The sequence below is a fragment of the Gadus morhua genome, chromosome 23 (assembly GCF_902167405.1).
Source record: "Gadus morhua chromosome 23, gadMor3.0, whole genome shotgun sequence".
Classification (NCBI taxonomy): Eukaryota; Metazoa; Chordata; class Actinopteri; order Gadiformes; family Gadidae; genus Gadus; species Gadus morhua.
In genome coordinates, this window is record NC_044070.1 from 16,599,120 (window position 1) to 16,626,354 (window position 27,235).

Below are 27,235 nucleotides of genomic sequence, written 5' to 3' on the forward strand. Positions count from 1 at the left end.
TTGAACCAAAGGGATTATTTCCTGCAGCACGGTCATTTGAAAAGAGAATATTTGAACTCTTATCTCGTTTGTTCCCCAAACAAAACCTTGGGCCCTCTTTATGGGTAACCAAAGAAATAGGAGTGTAGAAAGTGAAAAAAAAGAGGAATCACATATGCAGAACCACTTTGATCTTTTATTATGATTTGGCAAAACAAGCAACACATAATAGAAATAAAAGAAACTGTAGGAAAGTAGTCTATATTGAGATCCACCTGTCTGTATTGCATCATGGGTTCTAAATACTCTGGTACTGTATGGCGGCCGGAGTATTGGCTCTCAGCATGGAGCCGGGCTGGTGCATGAGGTCCACCACATACAGGCTGCGGGGTTGGGGTCTTGGTGGGGCCCCAGGCTGGGTCTCCCCGGGAAGCAGGACCTCGTTCCAAGCCCGGTTATACTCGCCTCTAACCAGGCTGCAGCTCACCCCGACACGGTCAGCTAAACACTGCAGGGGTCATGGGGGGGGGAACACATTGATGGCCAATGAGGGTCACCTGGAGCAGAGTATTGATGCAGGGGAAAGAAAGTCATGGCGCTATGTAATCGGAAGACCTGTTCATAGGGCTGGGCGATATGGACAAAATCTTATATCACGATATGAGTAATTTATATCACGATATGGATATATATCACGATATGGTATTTTTTAAGTAAATTAAAATAATAAATGGCTTAAAATAACCATACTTCACATTTGATCAGTTTTTTCTTTTATTTTGAACTTGAATTTCCATGCTTACAAAGGAGTAAGTAGCGAACAATCTGTCATTAACTGCAGTGTCATATAGTGCAAACATCTTGTAAACATTGAACTGTTTTTTCAATACAAATATATATATTTTTTTTTTTTCCTCTCTCGGTATAAACGATATGGCCAAATCTCTCCCGGTAGACACTTTCATATCGTCCACGGTATGATATCGTCATATCGCCCAGCCCTACCTGTTCATATGGAGGAAGAGGAGTGACGTTCTAGATCCTTCTATAATGTAAAAACATGCAAAGTCAAAGGATCATTAAAGGGGTGATATTATGCCACCAGTTGAGAGCTTGAAAATCTGCCTTTTCCTGTGCGAGTGTCCACCTAGATGTATGATGGCTAGAGAAGAAACATTTTCTACAGTCCACGGGGTAGGCTGGTAGACGGATATATCCAGCACACATCTAGGTGGACACCTCGACTTGGGATGTCACTAAAACACAGGAAACGGCGGTTTTCCAAACGGCTTGTGATGGCTAACACTCAAACCTAGTGGCATCACATCACCCCTTTGACCATGCATCAGTTGGCAGGGCTCTGATGAAAGAGAAAAAAGGAAAATGGAGACCGTGTTCCTGGAGGTAGGCTAGAGATCCAGGGCAAACGTAGGCCTGTACCTTAAAAAGCATGGCCCTGTGGCAGTAGATCCCCTTGCAGACACTACCGATGGGGACGACGTTGGAGCGCCGCCTGAATTTGAGTTCACTCAGGTGGAGCTCCCAGTGGAACTCATGCAGTCTGTCCGTCTCCACTGCTCCACCCAATGCCTCGCTCACCAGCCTGGAAGGAAATGCATCAGAAATCCATGGAGGAGACAGGGGTGAGCTTCAGTTTCTTGTGGCATTTGTGATACAGTATATAATGTTCTTAATATAACGGCCAGTAGGTGGCAGTGATGAGACGGGTATTACAGGGCTCTGAAGATGTGCTCGGCTGTAGAAAGAAAAACTGTTATTTCCTATGTGTTCTTCAATGTGTGATATAAATGGACTGAGTTAACTAATTTACAGTTACGTTACTCTCCTTTATTCTCTTTATTAAATACTCCCTCTATTATCTCAATTCAAAACATTATCTCTTATATGAACTATTCTGTGCGCTATGTAATAATTGGGATTGTGCAACTCAGTCACCTGGCGAGGGTGACATATTGTTCCCTCGGATCGCACAGGATGAGGACGGATTTAGTGGCTTCTGTCACAAGCTTCTGGAATGCAGTGTCGCAGGGCGGCGGCCACAGCTTCTCCAGAGCAGGCTCGGGTTGGTCGTTGCTCTCATCCCCATCCCTTTGTTGTTTGTCTCCTTCCTTCTGATCTCTGCTCTTTCCTCTACAGCACAGATTAAATATTAAAGCAACACATAAAATGGAGAGGGATATCAGTTGAAGGAAGTTAAAGAAGCAATCATTTACGTCTGACCACTAGAGGGCAGGAATTATTCACAAAATAATTCTCTGAGCTCATCTACTTCTCGCTTCTTCGCTGCATGGTACTTACCGGGTGTAAGGAAATGCTTCACCTTGAACTTAAGGATGTTATAAAATGTTATTGTAAACTAAAGGGAGAGCACAGGGGATGAATCTAAATCAGGCAGTCCCGGATTGCTCACGGTTGTGATGACATTATATATATATATTACTGGGACATATACAATTGAAATTGGAATAGAGCAAATTGAAAAGTGAGTCGATAGTTATGTGAGAATAGCCCCAGATCAGTCCACAACTACATATGACATCATTTATTTAAATCGATTTTGATATTCAACCATCTTTTTGCGACCATTACATGTCTTATTTTTAATGGGGGACTAGGAGACACCACCGAAAGGCCTGGGGACCTGATCCAAAATGGCCTCCCAAGGGCAGATCTTGGATTCCTACCTTGAGGTCCTGGTCTCCTCCGACGGCTGGGCCTGCAATCTGTTGGAACACAGAGATCAGAGCTCCTCCATCTACCCTTGCACTCTGTTTTTTTTATTATTTATTTATTTTATTATTACATATATGTTTGTGTATAATAACAGTTTAAAAAGATGAATAGCATTATTCAAGTGGTCAGAATTCCATTTTCTATTACATATAATGCAACCTGAATCAACCATCCCCAAACAAATCAAATTATACTTTTATGTTATGGTTGCTACCTTTTGGAAAGTGTAAAAGTAGGAGGCAAAGTCTGTCGCATTGACCACTGACAAGTCAGTCCGCCTTCAATAGATCAGTATGAGTCCTTTGTGTTGTTTCTGCTACTGGCAGTGACATAATTGAAGCCACAATAGGTGTGCGTCTCGGTTGTACAGGCTCAGCACTCTATGACAGAGCCGATTGGCAGGCAATTAAATACACACACAAAGAGGGCCCCTTTATGTGTTTTTTTTTCAATGACAATGTAATTAATGGAAAAACTAAAAGGGTGTGTGTGTGTGTGTGTGTGTGTGTGTGTGGCGGAGGGTGTGTGTTTTGCATTGAGGTTGCCACACTCTCCAAGGAGTTGAATTGTTTAGCCTTCGGGTCCTGCTGACTCCCAGGCGGCTTGCAGAGGAAGCGTAGAGGGGGCCCGGGATTGGTGGACAGAGGGGGTGTGTGAGGGGAGTCTACAGCGCTTTGTTGGAGACACATCCACCAACTTCGCTAATAGCACCCACAGAGGATGGCTGAGAAAACAGCCAAACGCTTTCTAGGAAAGGCAGAAAACCTTCCCAAACAACTATCATCCATTGACTGGCTGTTAAAGCGTCACTTTTCTTAAATTGAGCATTGTATATAAGGCCATGTTCTCATCTCCTACTTTATCCAATAGTTTATACCTTGCTGTTTTTTATTTGATGTAAAAAAACAACAACATATGCTATACAGAGCAACTTAATTATTGGTTTGTCCCAAGTCTGTAAAGTATGAGGATAATAAATTCATACTTTATGAAGATAAATAAGTTTGTATGGCTCCCTCAGAAAATAAAAGTTACAGCTTCCAGAAGTGCATATTGTATGAAAGGTGTGTCCTCTATTATAAATATCAGATCAGCATTATATCTAAAATACAAAAAACATCTGAATTGGAACACAAAGACGTGAAGTTAACCTCTGTCTGTCTGTCTGTCTGTCTGTCTGTCTGTCTGTCTGTCTGTCTGTCTGTCTGTCTGTCTGTCTGTCTGTCTGTCTGTCTGTCTGTCTGTCTGTCTGTCTCTCTCTCTTTCTGTCTGTCTGTCTGTCCGTCCGTCTGTCCGTCTGTCTGTCTGTCTCTCTCTCTGTCTATATGTATGGTGGTTGGGGTCGTACTTAGCCGCAGCGTTGGCGACGAGGACAGGTCGTCTCCGGTTGACGTGCTGCTTGGACAACTCCTCAAGAGTCATGACCTTATCCCCCGGACGAACCTAGTGCCGAGGCAGGAGAACACGGGTTGGGAAAGGTATACCGGTAAGTTATTATTGGGGCACTAATGTTTTAAGGAGGAGCGTTGTGCTAATGTGACGGAAATTACAAAGTGTTCCAGCCTGTGTTGCTCGGCAACCATTTTTCTCCCTTGAGGAACCATATCGCTTTTTTATGTTCGTTTTTTTGTGAAATCTTACTAGGATGTGTAGTAACTGTTTTAGTAACCGTTTTATAAAAGCAATAAGCCACTTGAGGTTGTGTTTTACCAGAATTTAAAAACGGCTTGAAGGGCTTTAAAAAAAATCCTAGCTGCTCCAATATCATTATAAATCACGGCCTTTCGTGGCTTATTGCTTAAATTAACGTTGAAATGTTTTTTTTAAGGAAAATAGGGAGCAAACTAGGGAACTGATGATTTGTTTTTCTAAGCAACCAAAAATACCTCATTAAATTCTGAACTGTAATCATATGTAATACAATGAGATTGTGGCTGCAGGGCTCCATCTTCTCGCTCGTTCTTAACGTTATGTAATAAATGTTTCCACTTGTCACTATCCAGCAAAGTGTCATTCACACGCACCGGGCCGGCATCGTAGAAGCCATCTGTGGTGATGTCTGTGGAGGCCAGGCGTCCCGTCACACAGTATTTAACCGACAGGTTGGAGGCCAATAGCCTGAACATCGCCACCTCGCTGAATCGGTTCCTGCGGTTCGGGGATTCATTGATCTCCTGGAGCGATTCCAACGCCCTGAGGAACGCCACAGAAACGAGCAGTTTCTAAGCTGTTCTCGATTCTGTCAACACTTACAATGTTTGGGATAGAGCACAGATGCAATCACTCTTGTGCCATCTGCTGGTCGGTAAGAATCTACTGCAAAAATATCAGATATAATAGAAGATGAGAATATGCAATTTCCATGTCTGTCAATGTTGTATACGAAGTGTTGCGTAGCCAAAGGATTGAAGACACAACGACCCTTCATGGAAAAAAAATCTACAATTTGAAGCAAAACAAGGCTTTCTTGTAGGCTAGACTTCACTCAGCGCTGTAGCAGGGACCCCTGGAGTGAGCTTGAGAGTGAAAATGTTGCCGGCGCTCGTTTCATGGGCACGGATTTCACAAAGAGTCAGCGTCCCCATTCCGTTATTTTGAATTTCTGGTATAGGGAGCATGCATGAAATCTTTTTGAAACTAAAATTGTTGTTTTGGCCTAATGATGCAACATCAAAGTCTGCAGAACTCTACAAATAAATCCCAATCATTGATCAATGAAAAGTATAAGCTATCGTTTATTAAGTTGCACAGGCTCTAGTTGCTGCAAAACTTTGTGTCGCTCCACCCCCAACACACTCACTCCAAACTTATCCAATATTATGCTTCACAAAACATCTTCATAGTCACGACTTTATGAATTATTTGGAGCAAATGGTTGGGTATCTAGCGCAAATACTAAATTATAATAATTCCCATTGGTGTATTGGTGAAGACATGGCAAGCGGAAAAAACATAAAAACATAATTCCTAACTTTTTCCTTGGGTTTGTGTTTTATAGGACACGAGCACGTGGTCTTACCCTAGCTTGCAGAGCTCCACTGACGTGGCCTCCTCATTGGCGCAGACGCTGATTGCCCAGCAGGCATTGCTACGGACCTCCTTGTGACGTGAGCTAAGGAGGCGGACAAGTGGAGGCAGACCTCCTGCCTTTCGGAACTAGGTAGGGAAGGGACCAAACACTCTTCAAGTATTAATATGCCCCGCTCTCAGGTTGGCATCTTTCAATGTATGATGGTAAAAAACGGTTTTTCCAGTCTATTTAAAACCCCATTCATGAATCATTAAAGCTAGAGCAGGCAATTTATTTTGGAAGCATTTTTGGAAAATCCGGTATCTCTTGCTATCAAAGGCCTGTAGCAGTCAATCCAATTGTTTATTTCGGCCCAAATGAAATTATGCGATGGCCTACCTGCCTCCCTACCTACCTACGGCTACCTCGGTGCACTCTGTCCGTGCACTCATTGTGCATGACAGGAATCTTCCAAAAGGCTGGGCAGACCTTTTTTCTAAAGCTAGCAGGAGGGTCATGTGTTTTGGAGTGTTGTAGGGAGCCCAGAGGGAGCCCAGAGGGAGCCCAGAGGGAGCCCAGAGGGAGCCCAGAGGGAGGGTTTGGATTTTTTCGGTTGGCTACTTTAAAACAGTAGCTGGCTGGGTTCTCCATATTGCCTACCCTGGCTTTAAGGTTTTTAATAACCCAGCTCGGTTGACGTACTTTGATTAATAGATCCTTCATCCTATCGCTCAGTATTGCATTTGATGCAATTAATGAGTATAAGGTCAACACACACGCACGCACGCACGCACACACACACACAGTCACACACACCCACACACACACACACCCACACACACACACACACACACACACACACACACACACACACACACACACACACACACACACACACACACACCTCCTTCCTGGCGTGTGGCTCGCATGCGAGCGCGGCCAGGCATCGCGTGACCTGCAGTAGGCTGTCGGTGGTGGTGGCGGACTGCAGGGGCCCAACCAGCGCTGCCGCGGCCCCATGTGTCAGGATCCTGCATCGGAGGGGCTCCTGGTCGGCCATGTTGGCCAGGGTGGCCGCAGCATGGCTGACCAGCGTGGAGGAGCCCTCGCTGAGCATCTGCACCAAGACCTCCACCCCGGCCGCCTCTTCCACAGCACTAGGGGGCGCCAGAGGGAAACTAGGTTGACAGTTATTGAACTGGATAAACTGCTTGTTTATCCAAAAAAAATCATCATTTTTTGCCTGTACAGCATTTATTTTACAATGAAAAGTATTAATTGACATTAAAACTTCTTTAGTAGACATTCCATATACAATCACTACAGGGTTTTCAATGTGGATCCGCAAAGGGCAATATATTCTTCTCATAACTTCTTCCAATTCAAAATTGACTAAATAATGATGCAATGACTAAGGCAATTATATCTGACCTTCTCCAATGACTAAGACTGCTGACTGCTCCCATAAAATGTTCACAGTACATGGACGAGAATGTGCGAGAGAGGGAGTGTGTGTGAGGGAGAGAAAGAGAGAAAGAGAGAAAGAGAGAGAGGTTGGTGGTAGGGGAAGAGTGAGGGACTCACGCAGCGTTGAGTTGACTGTCGTGCGTGAGGCTCGACAGGGCCTGGACGGCAGCCTGACGCAACTCCACACAACTGTGGCTCAGTAACTGCACCACAACATGCAGGGCCTCTGAAACACACACACACACGCACACACATTCATACAGGCGTGATGCATTCTGACGTAGTTGTTAGCGGTGATGGTATGTGTGGGACATAGCATGTCTGCGTGCATAGGGCGAGTAGCTGTTATCTCAGAGAAAGTGCTTTTGCTAATTTGATTATGCAGGTCTCTATCAATTTCGACTAAATCTTGAATATGTTCATGTACCTATTTATGTATGAGTGTGTGAAATTATCTCTCTATTTGTCTTTGTTACGATCCATACGGATCTGTGAATCTATTTATTGGTAGGATTAGGCTTAGACTATATATTTGTGTATCTGTATGTATATAGGTAGTTTCTGTGTATATGTATCTATGTGCTTCTGCATGTGTGTTTCTATGTACTTTTGGTCTCTAAGTGTGCATCTTTCTACTGTGATGGTCAATGTGTCTATATTTTTGTGAATCAATGTTCAAGCTTGTGTCTGTGTATCTACAGTATGTCCAGGCTTGTGCCAATATGTGTCACTATGTTTGTCTACGTGTGTATATTTGTACCGTTTGTCTCAATGTGTTTATCTATGTCCATGTTTGTCTATGTGTGTATTGTTGTGTCTTTTGTGCTGTCTGTGTCTATGTGTATATCTATTTGTGTATCTATGTCCATGCTTTTGCCTGAGTATGTATCTATGTACTGTCTCTGTATTTGTGTGTATCTATGTGCTGCCTGTGTCTATATACGTATCTATGACCATGCTTGTGTCTATGTGTGTATCTATGTACTGTCTGTGTCAATGTGTATATCTATACGTGTATCTACGGCCATGCTTGGGACTGTGTATGTAATCCGTCTCCGTGCGTGTGTGTGTGTGTCTAACCCAGTTCCCTGAAGGTGTCTTTGCTGACCAGATGGATACTCATGGTGGCCACGGCATGACAGGCTGCCGTCCTCACACCATCTCCCTCAGCGGACAGTAGTCCCACCAGAGCCGTCTCCACGTCGTGCGCGTGGAGCAGCTTCCGGTTCTCTGCTAATAAACATGACAGAGTTTGTGTTGATGCTCATCCATGACAGGCTTCACTTTTGGTTTGTCTAAAGGAGTGGAGACGCACGGCGACACGAGCGCACATGTGTGTGTATTTCTGCCTGTGTCCGGACGTGTATCAATCAAGGTCTAATTAGGGTATGACACCCTTCCCTCCACCACCCCTCCCTCCTTCTTTCCGTCCATCCCCCCTCACGCCCTGTCTTTCTCCCCCTTCCTCTCACTCTCTCTCTCGCTCCCTCGCTCTTTTTTCTCTCTTTCTCTCTGTGTGTCTCTCTCTCTCTCCCCCCCCCCCCCCTCACCACCACCACCACCACCCCTCTCCCTCCCTAGCCTCAGAGCAGCTTACAGCTCCGTGCCACCATGGCGATGCAAGTGGCAGCGCTGGTCTGGACCTCCGGCAGCGCGGGGGCAGGTGAGAGGGCGACGAGCTGGATCAGCCGGCTGAGGCCTCCGGTCTGGTGGACCAGCAGCAGGCTCTCCCGGTCTGCCACGCAGTTGGACACCACCCTGAGGGCCTCCACGTGAAGGTCACTCAGGTCCTGGAGGAGCAACATGGAGAAACATGAGGTACATTTTTAAATCCATGACTAGCCGTGTTTTGTTTCTAAAGACTGAACTATACGAATAAGAGATTGCAACATGTTCATCTGCCAATTATGAAGCCTTTCCCATCAAAATAAGGCGAAACACACATACACACACACACACACTATCACAGACCTACCTTGTCGTTGATGAAGTCCATGATCTTCTCGAAGCCCTGCACCTCTCTGAAGGCTGCGCGTGCGTCACGGTCGAGGGTGAGTCTCTCCAGGATTCTAAGGGCCAGCAGCTGGATGACCGGGAACTCTGACCTCACCAGGGCCAACAGTGGGGGGACCCCCCCCAGCTCTCCCAGGGCCGCACGGTTAGGGTGATCCTTTACAGCGACCGATAGAATTTATTTTATTTAACAACAAGAAATTATTTCCACTAAAAGATATCTGATATAATTTGCAGGCCTCAGTCGATCTGCCTTTTCTTTTGTGTAATCAAACTGTGTAATCAAACTGTAATCAAATTGTATTTAAGGATTGTAAAATTGCCTTTAGTAAGCGGTTATTACTGAGGCTATAAGCATTGTAATGTCAGTTACTGCGGCAACAACATTAAAACAACATCGATTCATGTACACCGTTGTACCTGGACCAGGTTCAGGGCGATCTCCAGAGTGTTCTTGGTGACATCTGGATCGGGACCAGACAGGAGCCGGATCAGAGATGGCAGCCCCTTGTTCTCGGTGATCTGGACCTTACAGACGAAGTCCACCGACAATGTTGAAAGGCAGAGAGTGGCAAACTCATGGACCACGGTCTCCTCTGTAGCAGGAGCAGAGTGGGTTCAAATAAGAGGGCAGGATATGAAAAGGAATGCATCAAATAACATGGCACAGTGGAAGTATTTGTCTTCGCTTAACCTCTACACCACCAGCAATTGGACAATTCATTATTCAGATGGTCAGCTGGTTGGAATAGCTCAAAGTCATGACTTACCCTCAGGCAACAGTTTTTCAATGACTGATGGTATTACATCAAGTTTCTTTAGAGCAATTTTCACATCAACTGCCAAAGGAAATAGAGACAAAGGGAGCCACATTGGAACACATTGCTGTTGGGTAAACAGAACAATTTCTCAGCCTATTAGAAAAACTAAAATGTATGATAGTGAACAAGTAAGAGTTGGCAACTAAAAATATAATCAGATTATGTGTGTTTTGTATGTTTCTTGCACATTTATGTTACACACTATGTGGCAACATAAAATTTTACTTAGTTAATCACACAGGAGACCACATTCTCTCACACACACCATTGGCCGCCATCATGCCCACAGCCATGATGGCATTGCGTCGAACCCTTTTGTCTTCGTGGTTAATGTGCTGGCAGAGAGGCGGCAGAGCACCGAGCCCAAGCAGTGACAACTTGTTCTCCTCTCCTGGCGATAGGGGGAGACATTGAGCAGGAAGAAATGACCACGGTCCCTTGACAAGCATTTTATATGTGCATTCTGTGTCTGTGCATGCTGTGTTTGTGTGTCTGTAATCTGTATGTGTGACTCATATATATATATATACTGTGGAATGTGCCTTGCGTATTTATTTAAAATATAAAAACGTAGTTTCTGAAGCGAAAACAACAACCTGGCGATCCGACACATTCATCAATTAATTAATTAATTCAGCCCTTGTCCTACCTTTCTCTGCGAACTTATAAATGGCATAACATGCTTTGGCCAGAACGTCCTCCTCGGGTGAGCTCAGCATCAAGACCACTGTGGCGGGAGTTTTGCTCTCAAATGGTAATGGCTCAAACTGAAATTGCAAAGTGTTCTTCAGTTAAAGTAACATGTTTATGTGCTAAAGAAGGGCTGACGAAAATTTAGTGAATGGGCTTATAATATAATTTACCGGCTCTTTGCGTGGTGTTTCAATCTCTTTCTTTACTTTCTTACCCATTCTATAAAAATAAAAGTGAAACGGTTAGATGCAGTCGAGGCAACATTATTGGCTAGTCAGTCTAAAAGGGAATTAGCTTGGAGCTAAACACTGCCATACAACCATGTCCACTAGCATTGACCGAACCACCAAATGGCTGCATTTTATTGAATAACATATCTAGCCTACTTCTTGATCTTCATTATAATCGGTATAATGAATCATACCTGCTCAACACCGAAGATGCACTTTAAACTTCAGGGGAGCTTTGAAACCGGAGTGCGGTGTTTTGAAGTGAGGTTGACACTGCGTTGCTAAGCGACCTGAGCCGCAGTGTGCATGGGGGGAAGGGGGTTGAGGTGTTGTCACTCATTTATTTTTTTTCTGTAAAAACAGCAAGGTCATGCCAATACATACAGGATGCGCTGTAGTTATCATTTTACATATCATATTATGTTGTTGTAGGATTTACATGCAACATATGTCTCTTCGACCTTTGTACTAACTGTTTCGTAGCAGGCTGCTGCTGGTCTTATTTGCAAGGATTGGAAGCATTTTCGGGTTTCTTCTTTTTAAAAAGATGTCTGGCCTATAATCGGCCAATGTGCCTATATTGGACCAACAACACACCCATATAACCTTTTGAGGAATAATGAGCAGTGCCATGATAGGCCTACTCTAGTGGCAGGATCGTCTCAAGTAATAAATCAAATCAAAATGGAAGGACGGGTTCAATAAAATTGGCTATTAGAGGTTGGCAGTCAAGAAGACATTAATGACCATTGAGGACCATTTGAGTCAATAAAAAAAATATGGCTATGAAATGAATGAATGAGGCAATACGTTTATAAATAGATTACAATTTGTCAATATATTGAACAAAATAATATGGACTTTTTCACAATAACTACTGTTATTTATTTCAGGGAACTTTATTTTTTTAAAAACATGTTCAAATGAGTGTGGCGTGGTTATCAGACCAAAGCAACGGCAGTGAATCACTGAATATACAACAGTACTGAATATAGTGAAGCTGCAAAGATTCTGGCGGATGGAAGGACATTACTCCATAGGACTATGAAAATAAGGTGGGACAAGCTGTTCTTGAAGACAAAATGAAAGAAATCAATGGGCTCAGAGATACCATGCTATTCTTAGCAGATCAAATCGATCAGTATGCTTTATCAGTTACATATCATATATTATTCAGCCTCAGATTGTATTATTTAAAAAAATACTCGGGCGGATGAGTGCTTTTCAAGATATGGACATGGATGTCGAAGTCTTTAATTGTTTGAGACTAAGTGAGCACCGTTAGTTTGGAAGATGTCCAAGATGTCCCCTCATTTGAATATGGGAACGTGGCTTTATGAAATAAGTGGGGCATTAAATAACAAAATTGGGCATTATGAAATAAAATAAAATGTGCCATAATGAAATATATAAGTGTCCTGAGATAAGTAAAAAAATTCAAAATAAAAACGTATTTATGTATTTGCATCTCTTTATAGCCTAATTTATATATTTCATAGCCTTTTATTTAATATTGACCCAAATGGAATCCGATACTGAAATTGTTGACTTTTTCAAATGACACTGAATGATATGCGCGCGCTGAAGTGTGTGCGTTCGTGCATGCGTGTGTGCGTGTGTACGTGTTTGTGTGTGCGTATGCATGTGTGTTCATGCATTATGTGTGTGCTCGTGTATGTGCGTGTGTGCGTGTGTGCGTGTGTGTGTGTGTGTTTTCGAAGAAGGGGAGAGAGGAGGGAGAGAGGAGGGAGGAGGGAGGGGCGGGGGGTGGGCGTCAGCGAATCAGAGCGAGAGAAACAGCACGTCGGCTCTATGTGCACGAGGGAACGCAGGCTGTCACCTCCCCTCCGTCGAGCTGTCAGTTGACAGCCACACACACGTAAAGGGCTCGGGATTTAGCTGTTGCGGATAGAGCTGTTAGTACTAGATATGTCTCGTAACGTTTTAATAGCGACCGGGCGAAGCCAGATACCTTCAGCGCAATAGACAGTCAGTGAGCTCTGTGGACTGACCTCCAACACGCAACGTGACGAGCGCTTAAACGTTGGCTAGCTGTAGCGGCTAGTGGGTTAGCTTAGCTAGCTGATGAACGGAGCTTTTCCAGCTGCAAGGACTGCGCGGTGAAGTGCTCTCGGTGCCTCCGTAGCCGTCATTCATCTCACGGGCTAGCTTGCTTGCTATCGAAGGTCAGGGAACAGTGAGGATCGGATTGGAGCTACCGTAATGGTAGCAATCTCTATGGCGCTTTTAGACTGTAGTCTGAGCATAATTAGAGTACATGCATCAGTCTCTACGTTGTAATCGTTACCTCCATAGGGGGTTCTCGGTGTGATTAAAAAAAATCGGTAATATTTTGCATCCCGGTGATTAGCTGTGTGGCTATCTGCCTTGGCTAACGGCCACTCGGAGGGTGGCTCGCCTCGCTCGGCTGCTGAGAGCCCGGAGACAAGTCGAGGAAGGAAGCGGTGACTTGTGATGTGGGCTGGAATGAAGTGGCGAGCTGTTCAGCGAACGTAGAAAGGGCAGTATTAGCCGAAGTAGATTGGATTCTAGTTTGTCTAGATAGGGGCATAGCACCAGTGAGGAAAGGTCGGATTAAACACAAATCAGGACGCTTGTAATAGCTAGTTGGCTGAATGAATAGTGTCTCTATTCGTTGAGACGGGAGCTGGTGGTAGAAAGAGAAAAAGTAACGCAACGATATTCTATACGGGCTCATAAGCACACATTTTACTGCTCTGAAAGATGGCTTCGGCGAGTGCTATTGTCGCATCTATTGCGAGTAAAACGAAGACAAAGAAGAAACACTTCGTTGCCCAAAAGTGAAGCTTTTTCGTGCCAGCGACCCTCTGCTCAGCGTGGTGATGTGGGGAGTCAACCATTCGGTAAGTCAATCCTTTTTCCAACATATTTTGCATGGCGGTGTTTTAGAGAGCCAAACATTAAGCCTATCCATACCCGCTAGTCGGCTTCTGTATACAGTGGTACAGCTGTTGACAGACCCATCTAACTTAACTGCTGCTGTCATAAGGCTGCACCGCTTTCAAATGCAAATACGACCGTGACCGTGTGATCGCAGCTTCTCACGGTCTATATTTGACTTGGTGATTTGTTAATTAAACGCGGGCCAGACTTGTATAAACTGTAATTCATTATGAATGATATCAACGTGTTCGTTAAAAGATGTGCGCATATTAGAGCTTCTTCTTTGGCTTCCTGTTGTGCATATGTAGGATAAGCTCCTCGGCCCAGACCCTGTCATTTTTCCATGCAAAAGAGCTTATCTCTACTCACTGTCTCTTCCTTGCTAAACACGGAACCACTCAGGCAGAATGGATCCAAATATGTATTTCAACCGCCAATGTCCCTTCCTCGTCGGAAGATTATCCAAATCGAAAATGTGCCAAAGACCACGGTTACCTTTTATTTTTGGAAAACAGACAACCCAATCCTGTAAACATGGCTATAATGTATACACTATGGTATAGCCTTATCTTATTGTAATATCTTTAGATGTATAGTTTATGTTATTGCAGCATTGGTTCTTGCATGCAAAATTTAAAAAACACTGACAGCATCATTTGCAATTACTATGCCAGGATATTACAAAGGATTCGTAACAATCTAACACACTGACCTGCTCTTAGTTTAGATGCATTGAATATGTCTCTTATAGTTCATCTAAGTGCATTAGATGTAAAGACAATTTCTTGTTGATCGCTTTTGTAGATCCCTGGTTTTATTTACAGAAGTACACACTGCATGTTTGATTTAGGCCTAGTGACATTACAACACTGCCCTATGGATTTATTGGAGAACTGGGCATAATTTCAACACTTCTTGTCAAGAATATTTCCCTACCGAAAGTTGTACGAAAAACAGAGGTTCCCCAAGCAGATAGATTAGGTCGGTTTTTAAATGGTGTTTGATCGGGATGTTTAATCACCATTTGGCACTTTAAGTATTGCTTCATTGGCACTTGTGGTGCAGACCAAAATGTTGTTTTGCTTATAAGCATATATTGGCTATCAACTCCAGCTGCATGGCCCATAACACACCAGACTGTTGAGGAATACAATCCTTTGCAATTTTCAGCAGCGCAACATGTTCAAACTATTCTCTTTGATTGCATAACACAGACCAAGGAGTCCTCCAGCATATTCCCTCATGCCCCTCACTACCATGCCTGCTTCAGTTATGGTGATCGTTTGCTTGTACCGTAGTTCTGAAATAATTGTACTATCGATGCCAGCAGGCCACCAGCAACTGTAATACTTGTTCAGCGTGGGATTCTTTTTGGACCACAAACTACCGTTTGTGTAGGTTGAAGGTTTATTCTTTTTTTTGAATGGGGATATTAACCGTGTGACACTTGAGTGTAAGTAGCCCAGAAGTCATGGAACGCTTGTTAAAGCGAGGGCACAGACCTGTTGAAATACAGATGCGAGATCCGCCTTGACCTTTGCTACAACTGTCCCACCCTATCTCTGCTGTGGCTGGGGGACCAATGACGTATGGAACCGATCCATGTCATTGCATGGTGTTGCGGCTACATGATTGTTAACCGCTGACACGACAGGAGAGCTTAAACAGTCAGAAGTCAAACCAAGAGATTGTTTCAGGCATGAGCACAACCGTGTTTCATCACTGTTTTGGTATACTGCCAAATTTCAAAATTCCAACAATACTGCTATGTTTTGTGCTCATGGCCTTGCTTGTCGGAAGCTTTAAAATCAGAAGCTGCTTACTATTAAGACTTTAATGCCATAATGGAGCAGCTGACTAATTAACATTGCTTGACACTTTGCCATTAATACCATTAATACATACTTGTAGATGGCTGGCACTGTTCAACAGTCGTGCGTAAATGATGTGGAAAAGAATAATGTTTCAATAGCAATCCCGAGCTGTAAACTCTTGAGGCCTAGGAGGTGAGCTTACATGGAATTGTGAAGAAACCACTGTATGTATTGGCTCACCAGCTCCTACTATGGAGAAAGACTAGGCTGTGAATTGACATACCTGTGCGTCATCCCTCAGCTACTCTGTCTCAATACAGTTTCCTTAATTTGGCCCCGAGCCATTCCTCTGCAGGTCATTGCCCTGCGTTTCTATAGTATGACACCTGGGGCAGTGACTCTAATGCCCCTTTAACCTGTGCATTGCCCAAATACCATTGTACTCTAGATATATTCGTTTTTTAAATATTTGTTATTTTTTTGTAATAGATATTACTATTATTTGGCTATGTGAATCATTGACCTCCAGAGTAAGCTAAGGTTGAAGGCTGAGGATTTAAGTCTGCAGTACTGAAATAGATTCAGCAAACCAGTGCCATATGGGGATTCTTGTTTTGTCGGCAGCCAGACACATAAACATTGCATTCTGTGAAATTGGATGACGATACAGTGATTATGAATTGGTCCCAGTCTTGTTGGAAAGCGACAGTAAACCCTCTGTTGCTATAAATACATTGATTAATTAATTAAATAATTGATCTCATGTTTTCTGCAGTGTGAAATGTGTGAACATGTATTCTTCCCTGTTATAATTTGGGTGTCATGTCGTATCGAACCTAATTTTATTTTTATTACAATGTTATATCACAAGCAAATGCAATTCTTCCTCTGCGCTATAAGGACCAAAAGAATAAATACATTTGCCCTCCAATAACACAACAAATTTGTGATCAGTTGAAAGTGATTGTATTATGCAAACACCAGTTGATTTTGTGCCAACGCCAGAATGTCAACTAAACCAAACCAAAGTGGAAAATGGAACACAGTGCTGAGCTAAGCTTAAATTAGTCATAAAAAGCATATGACCCCTGCAAACATTCACTATGAAAAATTAACCTGACGAGTAGAACAATTTCCGCTGTGTCTAGATGGACCCTCCAGCTGAAAGCGCTATATGTATTGCGGCGAGTGGCCTGCTACTGTGGAATGGCTTCCTACATACCGTAGGAAACGGGGCACCTTTGTTGCAGAAATGGTTGCACAATGGTCAATTTATCACAATTAAGCCCAAATGTCTTGCCTCCAACGCGGGTCACAAGTGTATGTGGGAATGGTCGGAATATTATTTTAGAGATTTGTCCGACTTCATCGGGAAATGGTTCCATGTTGTTGCACTGACTCAAAAAACTATGGGTCTCAGTGTGCTTTTTTTGAGTGCCGCACTGGGAGGAAAAAAAATGTCAGAATGGATGCCACTGTTGGGTCGGTTTTCTGTGTGGCACTGTCACTCATTGGTGGGCTTAAACACAGGCTTAGGGCATCTACCATATAATCCTAACAATCAGCTTGTTGGCTCCTGCGTTTGACCTGCTGTCAGGTTTCCCTCCTCTATCCCATCCAGTTGACCTGGTCATCAAAGACAGGTTCATTAGCAAGCACTGATCATTGTAGGTGTATGAGTAGTGGTGGGCTGTTAAACTAGCTCCGGGTCCACTGGACCCGAACACCCTGTGTGTAATATAAATGTTAAGGGGGGGTATACAGGGGGGGGGTCCTTGAAAATGTTTTCTGATTTATGTTCCTCACAGAAAATGAGCCAAAGCCAATGAATCTTAGTTCAAAAAAATAATTATTTGTATCACCATCAAAACGGGTCCCTTATAAAGGTTAAAGTAAGAATGTCGATCTTAGTTTTTAGTTTGAATTAAATGGCCCTTTTGTGTTGCACAGAGTGGCTAGGTCTTGTCATTCTATCTAGACGCTGTTTATCGACATTCATAACTCATCTAAACCGTCATCTGCCAGATTCTTTCATTATATCTGACAAGCTTTTGCTGAGTTTTCTCTCTCTCCCTCTCGCCCTCTCACCCTCTTTCCCTTTACCTCTTTCTCTGACTCACAGTAAGCTGTGACACTGACTATGTCTTTTTGATTGCATAATAGGGGATTCTATAAATATCCAGTGGATCAACCTAAAGCTAATATGGGATGAATATGGGTAAGAAGAACAGAAGACTGGCACGGGCTCAGCTCACGTAAGACCTACTTTCTCATCATGGCAGTCAGTCTGACTCAGAGTTCTACCCCAGGCGTGGCTGTACATTAGCTGCAACGGTCTGCACCTTTTTAAACATGTTGCAATTGAATTGCAGGTTATTCCTCTCATAGTTTTGAGTTTCACTAATAGGCCACCACTGCATTTATTTCTGGTAGAAATTACTAGCCAAAACAGCTTGTAGATGGACCTGTTTACGATGTTACCATTGACAACAGAAAAAACATTAGTCCCTGATGAAAAAGGGAACCCCAAGAGAGTTAATGACGCACACACCAAAATTTGGTTACTGGCTACACACACAGGCGCGCATGTGCACGTTTAAACACATCTTAAGGCAAGGGTGCTTGTGGTATTTAGTATGCTGCATGCTAATGATTTCTGTTGCTGGAGGGCTATGTCTTCTGCTGGGGCCCCCTTTCTCTCTTGTCCTATTCAACACTGCTGTTGGAGGCTGAATGGGAGGCTAGTGTGTGTAGGAGGTGCTGACAATGACGTCCTCATTTTGCAGGCCTGACTTTATTTGTTCATAAATCCTAATCGGTTCATGCACATATGCAGGGGAAAATTGAATTGGCGGCTGCAGTTGTCTGCTAATGTTGGGTTTGACTGAATTCAGCCTCGCGCAGAAAGCGAACCGTCTCTGTACTGGAGCATCATAAGCAGTCAGTTGTCATTATGATTCAAGTGAATGTCACAAGCACATGGTTGCACAATATATATTTTGAATAATGAATATACATTAATAGTGATAGTGATACAATGATGTAAAACCTGTTCGCCCCATTATACAACAGAGGTTGACAGAAACTTATTTTTATGTGCAAGCAACCTCATTGCCCCACATCTTGAACTTCATCTCCTACTGAGGATCCACTATACAATGTGGTTTGGGCCTTGCTTGCGATCCTGCAGGTCTTTGCAATCCCAATAAAGACTGGATGCAGGGGGCAGCTGTGGACACACACACACACACACACACACACACACACACACACACACACACACACACACACACACACACACACACACACACACACACACACACACACACACAGTAAGAATAACATTTGCGGGAGTATTACTGTAAATGAGACCCTTTGTACATGATTTGTATACTGAATTGAAATGACACTTCAATATGTAAACACTTGAGTGTTAATCTTAATTTGGAAAACATGGATTTTTTTCCAACACTAATCTGAAGAGTGGCCTTTTACTCTTTAGAATATTTATTTTACCTTTCAGATGAGAAACCCCCTCTTCTGAGTGACTCTGTCCTGTGACTTTGTTCCTCATCGTAGCTGTGTTTGATGTCCACACCCACCTCCCCATTCTTCTGCTGTGTAGGCAGTAGAGGGTTTGATAAGAAGGGGCGACATTTCTCTTTTATGCAGGGTGTATCCACATTACAACCTGCATTGAATAGTCCAGGCACGACAACATAGAGGAATGATGTAATGGCATTGTCGGACAACACGAAGGTCAAGTCCCGGCTCGATAAACTCCACACAATTCAATTGCTGTCAGAATGTGTTCCTTAACATTTGATCATGTTGAGGTTGAGCCCAGCTTAAGGTGGCTTGGAATGGATAACGAATGGAGTCCAGCATTGTGCTGCAGCCCATGTTGCGTATTATTACGACTTCATGGTGAAGTCATATTGTGACTTATCCGGTAGGGGTTTTGTGCTCGAAACTGCAGATATAGGCAGCAAAACAGTTCTATTAACTTGCTTATTAGAACAGGAAATGAGAACTTTGTGAACATCCAAACCAGCAAGCTTTTTTCTGGTATTGCGTTTCTATGATTACCAGACTGTTCAATTAGCCTAAAAGGTTTTCAGGTTATCAGAACCACAGTAAACTCTGTTGCTGCAGAAAGCATGGGCAGAGTTGAATTAGGGCTAAGTTAGCCTATACTTCACCAGGATCGGTCAACAGATTGTGCCCGCAGCTTTGAATCAGCATTTCCTTTACAGTGGTGCGGCCGTTTGTCTGATTATGGGATGGACGGACACCGTCAACCGTCTCATCAAATCCAGTCTACGTCGTGCACAACTAGATTCCCCAATCCTCCTTCTGTTAATTCGGGGCATATGTCTCTCCTGTAAGATCCTACAAAGATTTAGTGGAATTAATAATTGGTTATGACTACTTCTAATGTTATCCTTATTCACATTGATCATTTACTTTTTGGGTCGGTGACCTGGGTGCATTTTCACAACAAAGAGGACCTTAAAATAATTCTACCATGTAACTTTCTATCTACGGCCCTGTTGTTGCCTAACAGCCTATCAAGGTAGTGGCACACCGCAACTAGGTACGGGGCCAACCCAGTTCCCCTCGGAACTGAAAAGTAAAAGCTTGTTCGTTTAGCCTCCATATTACTGTGCTCTTATTTCAACACAATCGTATCAGCACGGCCCTATCGGGGAAACATCAATCCCTCAGCGTCGGGGGAGATAGTGCTCTTTCCACGCTGCTGACGGAGCATGCTTACTACACACACACTCTCACACACTCGCACACACCGCCTTCCTGTCCGACCAAGCCACCACTCGCGCTCGCTCAACTCTGAGGCCGGAAAACCTGTCTTAGTCACTATTGCGACAAACAGGACGTAGTGGTGTTAAACTTGGCTGGGTTGGGGTGGGGGGGGGGGGGGGGCGCTGATAGCTGCAAGGGAGATCAGGGTTTATGTCGGCTAAAGACCAAAACACAACTCAAGAGGCGTACTTAAGAAGCCCTCAAGCAGGGAAGGATATCGGGATTGCCCCTTAGATAAGACAAGAGGACGTGTGATTTGCAGAGTCTTAACGGCTCTAGGAGTTTTAATTTACTTCAGAAAGGATCTTCAGAGAACGTTTTATTTTACTGTAGTCAACCATATTGTTATTATTTCCATAGCAGTTCTTGCTTATAAATTCCTATTGTGTGGTGGGCAGATAAAAGCTATTCAGTGGTTGGTTATGTACCCTCTTTTGAGTTGGAGATGGCTTTAGATCCATCTAGGAATGGCAGATGAAATGAAAATAGGGTTGTCTTTTGTTTGATGCTTACATCTGATCTATTATTAATAGACTAGGCTGTACGCTGCAGTCTGAGAACCAGTACTTTTTCATGTGACATCTAATTATTGTTATCAAGAGCAGTGTACTGAGAAGTTCCTGACTTCTTTCTTTTAGACTAGTGGAGATCATTATACTGTGTTGCTCCACAACAATGTAATGGAACTCGTGTCTGGCACAATGCCATGGGATGTTGTGCTTTCTCACTTAATTTTGAAACCTGATGTGTCCTCGATCATATCCTTGTCTAACAAGAGGACATTTTGAGTATAATTGTGTAATTAATGTAACAATAATAATTAGGTTTATAAATAGTTAATATGTATCATTAATATTTGCATTAGCATGTAGATATAGGTAATATATTAATATTGTGCATGTACTATACGATGCAGCCTCTTTCTGTATGTGAGGCTGTTTGTAGATGGATGTGGTAACACCAGTCATTGTCTCTGCCTTTCGCTCTCTGTGAAACAAAGCGTTGTTGTTCAGGTGACATCTCCCTATGGAGCGCCTAGTACCCAGAATGCATTGCATCCACAGCTTGACTGTGACATTGACGCCTGTCACACCAGGTCACTATGATGAGATGCCTAGATATGACAAGCGGCCACTTGAATCGTCTTGTCACTCCCATTCTAGAGTTGTCCCTCGTCAGCATTGGTTAGTTTTCCCTTTCTCTTTCCATTTCATTCTGCACTTGTAATGTAGCCTAGGGGAACCAAAGACCTAGGGACTGCTCCCTTAAAATGATCCGCCTCTGAGGAGATTGCTTGATGTCGACTTCAGTGTAATTAATTATGCACAATTCTGGCTTTAGAAAATAATATTTCGAGCTGGACACCTTGAAGACAATATTGTGAAGGAATCCTAGGAAAATTCCATCTAAATTTGCGAAAAGAGGGAATAATAATAGACTGCAAACACTCAATTAGGTAAAACCATAAAATTGTGCACATCTAGCAACTACGTTGCATTATAAGACAGCTTGGTGGTCTTCCAAGGTCATCCAATCAGTTGGAGTTCTGGCAGCCATGCGGCTAGATATAAAGCAAACCTGATTCTCGAACGTAAAGTAAATACACTGCACGTGAATCCGCTCGTCTTTATCGCACTCAAGATTACATACATGCATGTTCTAACCCAACATTTACACTGCTTCTAAAGGACTAAACACAACCCCTCAAACGTGTACGACAGATGCTTTCATGATCAGTCAGTCAAATCAGTCGGTCAGGCAGTCGGTCGTGCTCATGCCCCTGTCCCACGCCATCTGCTGCGGAGCTCCTGCAGCATTACAAGCCCTCGGTGCGTCCCAGACGGCCAAAGTATTGGCACCATCTTCTAAAGCAGCTGTTGCAACAGTGATGTGATAGCCCCACTTGTCCCACTGCAGAACCGAATTGGCTGTGAGGAATGCCAAGCTAAAAGCTCACTTGGCACTCGATTGCAAGTGCAGTTCACCAACTGCCTTTTTTTCCTTTTTAATTTAACCTGAAAGTGATGGAAGAGGTTCTGGAGGATATCGATTTATTTATTTAATCACCGGTGTATCTGCAACCCTCAAGCAATTAAAGTGGAACCATGCTAGTTTCTAGATTGCCAATGAACGGCTTTTCAATGCAGATGTTCGAATGCATTCAGTTAGGGGCACCTACTTAAAGAAAATGGCAAACAAGAGTATATTTCTGCTGTATGTTTTCTTTTTCTTTTACTATGGTGGTTTCAGTTTCACTACTGCTCCCCCCCCTCTTCTTCCTCTATCATCCATCATTTGTAGACCCTCTAGGGAACCTGTGAGAAGGTTACAAAGCAGAATGTGCAGGACTGCTCATGTCCAGAGACAGTTTTGAAAGTTTAGTTTTGAGCGTGAGTGCGTTAACAAAAATTACACTGACCTTGCTAACTTACCCCTAAGGTCTAGTCCCTAAGTTTGGGTTCCTATGTGTCCTGCTGTGATAGTAGAGATGAGTCGCTGTGGTAAAAAGTTGCAGAGCAAAGCGTTAATCGGAAACCTCTGCGGTGTAAACTGCTCTGCAACCTAAGTGTTGGGAGCTATTAATGACCTATGAAAACCCCTAGGTTCGGCCTTACCTTGTCCGGTTATGAGTTTTTATTTTTTTTTTCAGTTTCAATAGCACTACGGACAAAAATATTTTTGCATTAGAAATAGCTAGATTTGAAATAATTTAAATGATCATGATTCTACTTGAATGTAGGCATGATTGTACATGCATCGTGTAATTTGGAAACAATTGGCAACATATTGTGAAACTGAATTGTCCAAGGTGAACCATTTGCCAAAGCAGAAGTAGTTTAATTTGTGGAAACATGAACTCCTGTCAGAGTGTAATGGTGCATATTACAAAAATGTTTTGTAAACACGGTACAAGATGTATTTCAGGATCTTCTTATTATGTGCTGCAACAAAACATTTAAAACAATCATATCCTCAAGACTATAAATCAATTTATTCAACATCTGCCAGTATTCACTTCTGCGTGATAATAAAAGATAAATATTATGGCCAGAGATGCACATTATTATGAATTCATGAAAACAAATCATTGCAAATGTATGAAAAATAATTTAAAATGGATCTCCCAGTTAATACAGTCTCAGACACTGTGTGACTGACGGACTACTAAAAATTTTTTTTTTTTGGTTTTATCTTTTTGACATACTGTGTTCTTGATTGCATCTCTCATGCTCCCCTTCTCCATTTTTTCCTCCTTTTCCAGATAAACGAGCTAAGCCATGTCCAGATTCCTATCATGCTCATGCCAGATGACTTCAAGGCCTACTCCAAGATTAAAGTGGACAACCACCTCTTCAACAAGTAGGTTGCTGTGGTTTCTCCTGGATTGATATATTGGTTGTTATGAAATACACTTAAAGCAATATCCGTTATTAGCTGTTAAAGGACATATCGATTCTGCCGAGTGCATCTACAACAAATGTAAAAGAGTGTTGGAGATTTCCTAGTATAACCTACTTTCCCATGATGTGTTTCACGTTGAACGAAGGCTGGTGTCAGCCGAGAGGCTTTCTCAATTCATTTTTGTATTCAAGTCGAATATACATGTACTTCCAGGGAAAACATGCCAAGCCATTTTAAGTTCAAGGAGTACTGCCCTCTGGTGTTCCGCAATCTGCGCGAAAGGTTTGGCATCGACGATCAGGACTTTCAGGTGAGGACGAGCACAGACGCATGAACTCGGATACACACACACACACACATGTAAAGATTGTCCGTGCGCGTCATGCTTTTGCCCTTTACTGCTGGACCTTGGCAAATCGTTGTCTAGTTGCTCCACAGTCTCTGCTCTATCTCTCTCTCTCTCTCTGCTTCTTTCTCTGTCCCCTTTTTTGCTCTGGTCGATTTCTTCCTTGATACTCCCGCACAAGCTCTCTTCCTTGGTAAATCCCTATTCCCAGGACAGGCCGTGAGTTGGCAGCCCACGGAGGTCAGTGTGTCCCAGTTCAGCGCAGCTGTCCCACTCCCCTGTTTACATTGGGCTTCGGCTGGCTGTGGTCAGTGGGCGTTTGGCGGTTTGGGGGGGGTGGGGAGTTTGCATCAAAGAGAGACTTTGACAATGTCAAGGTGGAAGCCACGATTTGTTGGTTTCTGGTCAGGTCAGATGTGGAGATCAGAGGGTCGCTCCCCCTGCTCGAGGGACGGGACTAATCGGCCGTGAATCACGATGAGTTCATGGGCTCGGCTGTCGACCTCCACCACTACTTTCACTGCTCCCCTCCCCTACTCAAAATAAGTTGAACCGAAACACATCCACGTAAGCCTCTGATGCAGTGGTGAGCGAGCCTCTCAGCGGTTTTGAAGAACCTGCGTCCTTCCTTACGTGTTGCTCAAACGGAAGACAACGCGGGCTTTGTCGTTTGGTGCTTTTGCAAAAAAAAACAAGATGTCCTGTCCTGGCGTGGAGAAGACGCGTGGGAGGGTGGGCGGTGTTGAACCGAAAGCAGCATAGCGTGAAAGTGGGGGATAGGGACTACACATGTTGGATCATGTTGCGTTGTTGCTCGGACCCGTGTGCAGCATGTGTGCGTTTGAGGGATGTGTCTGTCTGGAGGTTCAGCTGTGCAGCAGGCCTGAGGTCAGATCCCATCTGGTGGGCCAAACATAGGACCATCGCTGGTGAGAGGACAAGCGAGACCAGACCCAACGTTTGAGCTGTTGCCTGGAAGTCCATGGAGATGTTTACTTGCTCTTTCATGTCGCAGAGCCTCTACTGAATATGATCTGCCGTGTATTTGAAAGGAATGGTGTTTCTGAGATCTGGCTCAAAGGGGTGATGCATAGTGAGATCTTGTGGAACTCGTATGAACATGGAAACGTATGCGTATGCACCCCGCATGCATAAATGTTTGGTGATGTTTGGTGACGATACTATTATGTTGACAGCAAAATGATAATAGTTGCAATAACTGTGCACTTTATCAGGAGGGTAATTAATGCCTCCTCTAGCCAATCTTATTGCCATGAATAAAAGTTCACTCCACGCGAGGAGAGACTGCAGTAATTGCTATTTCAATTCCTCTCTGGATTGACTGTAATAACTTGCACCTTATGAACCACTGTGTTCTTCATAGCCCATTTTACTCCTTTGTATTCAACTAACCTCCGTTCTCCGTGTACACTGGAGGAAGAGTTGGAACAAAGTGTGAAGCACCTTGTGTGCTAATGGAGGAGATGGAAAATATGAATAGCCCCCACTTTTTTTCTGAGGATTGTTAGTTTTACCTCATCATGTGACAGCCGCACGGCTCGGGTCTTAACAGGAAAGTGGAACTGGGCTTTCCTGTGAGTAAGGTCCTCCGCTGCACTTGTAGTAAACACCTTGTAGTGCACTGGTTACCTGCGATTGTCCATCTGCTTGTTGTCGTTTGAGGCGCTTACGTATTTTGTTGCCCTCACCATGCAAAGTAAAACTGAGGGCTGGGTATTGTATTTCATTTGGAGGGATTCTGGACACTGGCTCTGCCAGATCTACCAAAAAGGAATGGAACGGTTGAAAGAAGATATAAACAAGGTTTATAAACTTCCAATAATGACAATGTTGCGTATAATATATAAGGAGATGTTTTATTGTCTTGTGTGACATTGATGCATAAAATATAGACATTAATATAGAATTGTGAGCTCTATTAACAATGGAGCCAGCACTCAGCCTGTCTTAACTCATGCGTCTATATATTGTATATAGGGGAATGCAAACCCACAGTATATTAAAAAAATAATGTTAACTTCAGGATCTCATAAGGACGCAGCAGCGCGATGCTTGCCCCCCTGTGGACCCTCACGCTCCTGGTGTTTTCTCTCTTCTGATTGGCTGGCAGAACTCTCTGACGCGGAGCGCGCCACTGAACAGCGAGTCCCAAGGGCGGAGCGGCGCCCGCTTCCACACCTCCTACGACAAGCGCTACGTCATCAAGACCATCACCGGCGAGGACGTGGCCGAGATGCACAACATCCTCAAGAAGTACCACCAGGTGGGTTCACATCGGCCGTTACCCCAGCGACCAATGGTCGCTTCACATGTACTACCGTTACTTTTACTTCCCCTACTCTCCCCTATGCTGTCGTACAAAATATAATTATTAACCTTACTGTAAACAAAATGCATGGTGAAGGATTACCTTTTATGTGTTTTAACTCTAACTTTGAATTCACTAATTCGCTTAGGATGAAGGTGTGTGTTACAGTCACTAAATAGTACTGCTTGGACTACTTATGCTTGACCTTGGCTTGGAGTGGACAAACTGCAAACATTGCAGGGATGTCAATGGACACACATACTCTCAATCCCCCTGTAGTGTGACAACATAATCACCTGCAGGAAATCAATCGCTTTCCCCCCCCCAACCATCTCTGTACAACGTGCACTGAAAACTGAAAACAAGGGGGAAAATGCCAGCCGGGTTGATTAATAACCAGGGGTCATTATATTGACGACCGCTTCTCGTGTCCGTCGCCGTAGTTCATCGTGGAGTGTCATGGCAACACGCTGCTGCCTCAGTTCCTGGGGATGTACCGGCTGACGGTGGACGGCGACGAGACGTACATGATCGTCACGCGCAACGTCTTCTCGCACCGCCTCTCCGTCTACAAGAAGTACGACCTGAAGGTAAAGGAGGATGATGGTAGCGCTAACGACGTGCTAAC

At 43.7% G+C, this 27,235-nt stretch overlaps 2 protein-coding genes across 2 annotated transcripts in view; one reads left to right on the forward strand and one right to left on the reverse strand.

Annotated features, from left to right (window-relative positions):
• Window positions 1–155: 155 nt before the first annotated feature.
• Window positions 156–11,249, reverse strand: armc3 (armadillo repeat containing 3). Its single transcript, XM_030349174.1, has 18 exons — window positions 11,162–11,249; window positions 10,908–10,956; window positions 10,694–10,811; window positions 10,310–10,435; window positions 9,994–10,062; window positions 9,644–9,819; window positions 9,186–9,380; window positions 8,808–9,000; window positions 8,291–8,443; window positions 7,328–7,436; window positions 6,648–6,900; window positions 5,753–5,889; window positions 4,758–4,926; window positions 4,082–4,176; window positions 2,685–2,723; window positions 1,936–2,130; window positions 1,420–1,582; window positions 156–487 (listed from the first exon to the last, which is right to left on the reverse strand). The coding sequence occupies exons 2-18, from the start codon at window positions 10,953–10,955 to the stop codon at window positions 278–280; spliced, it is 2,448 nt and encodes an 815-aa protein (XP_030205034.1). The 5' UTR covers window position 10,956; window positions 11,162–11,249; the 3' UTR covers window positions 156–277.
• A 1,535-nt stretch (window positions 11,250–12,784) lies between these two features.
• pip4k2aa (phosphatidylinositol-5-phosphate 4-kinase, type II, alpha a) overlaps window positions 12,785–27,235 on the forward strand; it is a 28,446-nt gene continuing 13,995 nt past the window's right edge. The window contains 6 exon segments of the mRNA XM_030348645.1: window positions 12,785–13,788; window positions 13,791–13,852; window positions 23,793–23,890; window positions 24,146–24,242; window positions 26,410–26,562; window positions 27,051–27,197. Coding sequence (XP_030204505.1) covers window positions 13,713–13,788; window positions 13,791–13,852; window positions 23,793–23,890; window positions 24,146–24,242; window positions 26,410–26,562; window positions 27,051–27,197 — 633 coding nt within the window. The 5' untranslated portion in view covers window positions 12,785–13,712.

What these genes read in the sequence shown, in the direction of transcription:
- armc3 (XM_030349174.1), bottom strand. Translation starts at nt 10,955, where the DNA reads ATGGGTAAGAAAGTAAAGAAAGAGATTGAAACACCACGCAAAGAGCCG. An exon ending in AGCCACACGCCAGGAAGGAG is followed by an intron (nt 5,890 to 6,647) that starts GTGTGTGTGTGT and finishes TTCCCTACCTAG; the next exon opens with TTCCGAAAGGCAGGAGGTCT. An exon ending in GTGGAGCTCTGCAAGCTAGG is followed by an intron (nt 4,927 to 5,752) that starts GTAAGACCACGT and finishes GGCGTTCCTCAG; the next exon opens with GGCGTTGGAATCGCTCCAGG.